This window comes from Vigna radiata, unplaced genomic scaffold (genome assembly GCF_000741045.1).
Source record: "Vigna radiata var. radiata cultivar VC1973A unplaced genomic scaffold, Vradiata_ver6 scaffold_222, whole genome shotgun sequence".
Lineage (NCBI taxonomy): Eukaryota > Viridiplantae > Streptophyta > Magnoliopsida > Fabales > Fabaceae > Vigna > Vigna radiata.
Genome location: NW_014543247.1, coordinates 1 through 6,826, shown reverse-complemented (window position 1 = coordinate 6,826; position 6,826 = coordinate 1). Strand labels below are relative to the sequence as shown.

The 6,826-nt window shown below is 37.2% G+C and overlaps 1 protein-coding gene across 1 annotated transcript; it reads right to left on the bottom strand.

Annotated features, from left to right (window-relative positions):
* Nucleotides 1–4,335: 4,335 nt before the first annotated feature.
* Nucleotides 4,336–6,735, bottom strand: LOC111241051 (the record flags this gene model as incomplete). Its single annotated transcript, XM_022777481.1, has 8 exons — nt 4,336–4,486; nt 4,681–4,756; nt 4,834–4,941; nt 5,016–5,183; nt 5,266–5,498; nt 5,593–6,240; nt 6,344–6,586; nt 6,676–6,735. Coding segments are annotated over 8 exons (1,548 nt in total), but the record flags the coding sequence as incomplete, so codon positions are not given.
* Between the last annotated feature and the right edge of the window lie 91 nt (nt 6,736–6,826).

Genomic DNA, 6,826 nt, shown 5'->3' with positions numbered 1-6,826 from the left:
GGATCAGAATTGGCCTAGCTTGCCACAGTGGTCACATTTTGGACGTTCTTTACCTGGTTGGTAAGACCGACTCCAATCATCACATTGGGCAACCAGGGAGGGAGAGAAACCCTAAAAATCCAAAGTGCTCTGATTGACGCAACGACAACAGATCCAAAAAGAGGGCGAGGAGGCGATCACGACGGTCCTGGTCGGCGGCGAATCTGGTGACTGTTGCAGCGGCGTGTGGAGGCGCGTTGATGGTCTGTTCGCTGCAATCTTTACACCACGGTGGTCGCCCGACTGAGACAATTCAGATGGTATGGTCGTCGGTCGATTCTGGAACTCCGGTGATGGCGCGGCGGTGACGACGATGACGACGACAACAACAACGGTGGCGACTACGGCGACAATGACGGTTGCAGTGGCGATGGTTATTGGAGACTGTGGTGAACTAGTGTTCTTGGTGGAGGAATGAGGGCGAAAGTAAGGAGAGAGCTTAGGAGGAGTGTTTAGGGAGGCTATAGTGCAAGGAATTTGAGAAAGAGGGGCTTGGGCGAAACCCTAGGGCGTAAAAGAAGTGAAGTGTGCTGAAATCCTGCTTGAGCCCAATTAAAAGGGCCAAGTCTGCAGAACGTGCCGCTCGGGCCCCCCTCAGGGGGCGCTTGAGCGCGACATGGTACTTCTTCCCTTAGCTTTTTGGCAGCTTCATGTTCACCTTTTTTATTCTCCTTGAGATTGGAGATTCAATCTCAATTAGTCCATCAGCTTTGAGTTCCTTAACAACCCAAAGCTTTTTGTTGAATTTTACAGGTAAGTTTGTTCTCAGTTCTTCATGTTTCTCTAGGAAGTCTTGATGAACACCTTTTCCTTTGCTATATTTTTCTTCCTCTTTCACCTGTGACAGAAAACACTTTTTACCTTTCTTTCTTAGCTTGGCAGCTTTGGTACTAGTCCCTGCTGCATCTTTACATGCAGCTTTGAGACTAGTTTTCTTCTCTTGGACCTGCTGCTCAGCATTGAAGACATTGAAATCACCTCCTCTTCTTAGTCTTTGAGAGCTATAGTACCATCATTAACATTGATGATCACTTTGGCCGTCTTCATGAATGGCCTTCCAAGAATAATAGGGATCTCCAAATCTTCCCCTATCTCAATCACTACAAAGTCAATCAAGAATCTAAGACTATCAGTTCGAACCATTGTTAAGTCTCTGATAAGTGTATCAGATCGTTATGAATTAATATAAAATGGGAAAGTCCAAGTATCGTTTCCCAAAGGACTCTTAGGCCTTAACTTTCGTGTAACCTAATTGCATAAGACTTGAGAAGAAATTGATTTTAAGTTTTTAAATGCAAAAATAAAAGTAAACATGCAAATGCAGTGAATCAATGGTTGAGGAAAAACTACGGATGAATGGTGTTGTTGGGGTTTACAATTTCATCTTATCTACCCTCAAATATGTACTCTTCTTATTTAATTCGCTTATTTTATCATATTGCCATGCAAACTTTCTTGGTCTACCCTTAACCCAATCCCTTGGCGAAAAGAGCCTACTACTAATTACCAGCTTGCTATCTCTAGCCTCCCCTAGTAACTAATAATGCATAATAAACGGAAGCAAAATACAATTGATCGTCCTACCCCTATCTCTAGGCAGTATTAGCATAATCAAGGAATTCCCCTTAGTTCATGACATTATTGTATGTCTCCGTATTAATAAAGACAAACAACATTTTACCGAATAAGTTAAACGATAAAAGCATTAAATACAGGTAAGGAACCCAACAATTGATAAATCAAGCATATGCAAGCATATGAATTAAATAAGAATTTGGATATATGAGAGTTTCAAAAGATAACATTGTTCCCCAACAACAAAGGGTTTAGTTCACCATTATCATGGTGAAACTAGATGAAATACAATGGAATAATGAAAGAATAAACCCTAGATTGAGTAGTTTGGAGCCTAAGCATCCAAAGAATAGCCTCCAAGGTGTGTAGAGCTGCTGTGGACATTTCCCTCTGCCAAAGATTCCGGTTTTAAGTCGTACTGGGGCTATTCATAACAAAGAAAAATAACAGAATTTAAGCCCAAGCCCAGCAGACAACTGCTCAACGCCTAATTTAACTGCTCAGTGGTTTGCCTCTAATCGTTCAACCGCTCAGCGCCCTATTTGACCGCTCTCTAGCCTAATTACATTGGGTGCTCAGCAGTCCGTTCTGGCGCTCAACAGTTCCTTTGGCTCTTCTCTTCATCTTTTTTCTTCATCTTTCACGAGTACAAGTCCACCTTACTTCACTTCCATCTTCAAATCATCTCAAAACCCTGCAAAACAATGTAAAACCAAGCATAATACCTCTAAAACCAACTTTTGACTCTCAATGACTCAACTAATTGTTTTACTTGATTTTAAGCTCATTCTAAGCCATAAATGGTGTGTTTTAATATCAAATTTAAGCATGAAAATAACGATTTTTAGACTGTTATCAACCATCACATCTTCCACCACACCATAGGGCCTTTTGGTGGATCAATCTGCCATGAAAAGAGTCATCCTTGTAGACTTCAATATCGCCAAGCTTTTTAAGAACGGTTAAGGGCATTAAATTGATACTGGACCCTAAATCAATTACGGCAATCCCTATTTTGTGATGTCCAATAGTGCAAGGAATAGTGAAACTTCCTGGATCTTTAACCTTTTGAGGAAATGCCTTTTGCAAGATCACGCTGCAATCTCCCTGTACATCAATAGTGTCCCCCTCTAGATATCTCTTTTTCTTGAGGAGCTTTTTCAAGAACTTAGAATATTCAGGGATCCGTTGCAATGCTTCAGTCATAGGAATATTTATCCTCAATTTCTTGAAGATTTCATCAAAGCACCCCGATTGCATCTCTTTTTCACTTTTTGAGCACTCTTCAAGTTAAGGATGATTTTTCTCAATTGTTTTATTTTTTTTATTTTTTTCTTTTTTTCTCTCAACCTCTTGTTCTTCTTTTCTCTCTGCTCTCACAGTCTTTTCTTCTTCTTCTCTCTCAATTATTATTTTTCTCTCTCTTTTAACTCAACTTTTTCTTTTCTCTCTTCTTCTTTCTCTTTTTCCCTCTCTTTTTTCTTTTCATCTTTCACACTTACAATAGCCTTGCATTCTTCTTTGGGGTTAACTTCAGTATTAGCCCCAAAACTTTTAGTAGGCATCTCCTCCCACTTCTTAGCCATTTGTCCAACCTGCATCTCCAGATTTCTTGTAGCAGTGTCAGTACTCTTTTGATAGGAGAGATTTGACTGCCTGAACTGTTGGAGAGTGTCCTCAAGCTTTATAGTTCTGTCAACTATAGGGGGTTGTTACTGCCATTGTTGTTTTTGTGGTGGTCTGTTGAATTGTCCACCAGCTTACCCAAATTGACTTTGTCCCATGCTTGGATGAGATTTCCATCCTTGGTTGTAATTATTAGGGAGAAATTAGTTTCCTATGTAATTGACTTCTTCATTGAGATTTTCAGGTACTGCACATTGACCGTTGATATGGTCACCACCACATAACTCACAAAGTTGTTGTTAAACCTGTGAGACATTTTGGAACTCCTTTTCTGGCTGAGAAAGCTTCTTTATCAAGACCTCCAGTTGTTGAGTAATAATCTTGTTTTAAGCAAGCAAGGCATCGTAAGACTGTAATTGTAGACACTAATGGAAAAATGACTTTTTATGACGTACAAAATTGACATATTATGACGTAGTTTCTGGGGACATAGTTCTGGGCGTCATAATAAGTCTGCGCATTTTATGACGTAGCGGAAATTTACGTCATAATAGCTTGAACATATTATAACGTAGTTTCTGAAATCCGTCATAATATGCGCGAAAGTTATTATGACGTAGATTTATTGGTACGTTATAATATATGGTTTTCAAAAACTAACATATTATGACGTAGCTTCTGAAATCCGTCATAATATGCGCGAAAGTTATTATGACATAGATTATTTAGTACGTCATAATATATGTTTTTTAAAAAAAGAAAATTGATTATTACAATTGACATACAATGAAATTATAATTATATTCCTGTATTATAATCTCATCCAATCAATTTATAATCAATATAATTTCAAATAACAAATGAATGGAACTAACAAAACAAATTTCAAATTAAACATTAAATTGTCTAATAATATTTATACATATGAAACTATATATTCAATTCAAATATTACATTAATGTCATATACTATTGAAGTGTAGCTAAGTTTCTACTAATGCTTAAAAGAAAAGAAGCCCAATTCATTNTAATGTCTTCAATGTNTGCAGTTTCCATTGGAGATGAATCATTAAAGANCTACAAATAAAANAATAGAGTTAAACAATATTGTAATGAATAGTTAAATAAGTATTTAGTTAGTTTTTTAATACCTGATTCCATGATTCAGTCATGTTTGTAGAAATAATGGTATACATGTGTTTCATTACATAATACCCACACTCATAGCTGCCCAACTAACGTCGACACTGCAAATTAAATACAAATAATCATGACTCATTGAAACCAAGGACATAAAATATCATATTATACTCTAGCTAGCCTTTGCACTTTGTATCTTTGATCAATTTTGCTTAACCAAATTTCCCAAAACCAACAACACAGTCAATTCCTCATTAAAATAGCAATCACAAAACACAAAACAAAGGTCAACTTCTCTTACATTAGGTGTGATTATTTGCATCTTCTTCCTAGAAACACATGGAATACCCCGTAGCCTTGAATGAGCTTCCAAAGACCTATACAAAAGGTAGACATCCATTACATCATAATAATAATAATATAGGAAGGAATCAAAATAGAACGGAAAACTTACGCCTGTAATATATTTTTGATGGACAATGTGTTAGCTTTCTTATGCAAGGAACACAAGAGAACTACAAGAGAATGATCAGGAACAATAACTAGCAATTGCCAATGACCCCTACAAGTTAGAATAGTATTAATTAAAAGAAACTTGAAAGCTAGTTATGAAGATTTCAAAAATTATGTACTTACTTATGCAAGTAAGGTGCTAAATAGACCTCTTTACCAGCTTTTTCAAACATTTCTATCAAGTACTTTTGCACCTCCTCTGATTTATTTCTTACACTTTGAATTATAACAGGATCAAGAAATCCATAAATAGTAGCATTCCTTCTCTCGATGCAGAGGTGATGCAAATACCTTCAATATGAACAAATAATGTTAAAATAAATACATGAATGCAATATGATAGTATTTTCATGGTTTGTGAAGGTTTACTTACAAATTCCAAAGTTGTAGAACTGTTGTAGAGAGGAGATCATTACCAATGACAATTTCACAGATATCCCTATGACATACAAATAAAGTGGTAGTACCAATCTTGCATGTGAGTTCAGGAGGCATATCTATCTCAATAGTTTTACTCCCCATTGTGACTATCNCTAAAGCAAGTTGTTGGAGAGGAGACAATTGTGGTTGTGGAGGTGTAACAATGTTTGTCTTCTTAGAAACGTCCTACATTTGACCATAAAATAAGTCCAATATTATATGCATCCCAAATACAACAAATACATAAGTAATTAAGACAAATATGAATAAAAATACTTACTACAATTGGCTTTGTCAATCTAGCTGGCCAAATGATAAAATTTCCTGGAGCTTGTCCCACTATTTGAACCTCCTCACTAGGCAGAGGAACACGAGCAGAAGAATCTTTAATATCTACAACCACCACTCGCAACATATCATCATTAATAGCCTCATGGTGAATGGTGCTTCCCAAATTATATATTTTACCTAAAGCCACCAAATGCCAATGGGGATCATCAACATACAATTCACAATCAATTGGGACATCAACACCATCCCCTGATTCCTCAGGAAGAGGACAACTCCCCTTTGTGCTAGCAACATTGGAAGCCACCTTTGGTGGACCTTGAATAGTCAATCCTAAGGATGCCATCTCTGATTTGATTTCTGACAATATCTCTTGTCTCAATTCTGGGATCAATTCTTTCTTAAACTCTGGGAACAATTCTTTCTTAAACTCATTTTTCAGCACCTTTTTATCAGATTCACTAAGNTGTGCTATAGTAACTTTTCGANTAGGACCACCAAAGAATTGCTTGAGTCCTACCCCTCGTCCAACACCACGGATATATCCTGGATGCTCCGGACGTCCAATGGCAACAGCTAATATGTCATCTCGGCCTTCTTGAGTGAATGAGCCTTGAGTGCTTTTTTCCACTAAGTCATCCTGAAAAGATAGTTAATTAATTCGTCTATTATTACAGAATACATGGCAAAAAATATATTTGAAGACATTAAAATTAAAATTAGGCTTCGCATGAATTTCTAACAATCTTCTTCGCTATAAGTCGAGTTTCTTCAGATGTGTATTCTCCTGATGGCTTAGTGCGAGCTCGCTTCCATTTCTCATGACGTGGAGGTGGAGAAATCAAACTCAAATCTGACTGATCATCGGTAGCTAAGGAAGAGGCCTCACGGATCATAATCTCCTCTAACCTATCATATCCCCCACGAGACAATCTGTGTGGGTGGACATTATTTTTCTGAAGGTCTTGTGCAATTTTTCTCTTTTCCTATTTCAAACATGTGACATTAACAATTAATAACAAATTATGAAACAGAAAAAATGAATATCAAATCATAAATAAAACATTAAATTTACCTGAAAGGAATGTTCTAATCGTTTGGCCCGAAAAGCCTGCCACGTTTCCTCATCAAGGAACTGATATGTCTCACAAGGATTCTTGTGACTTAACTTCCCATAAATATATCGACTGGTAAGGTCACTCTTAAAACCCCTCCACCGCTGCCCA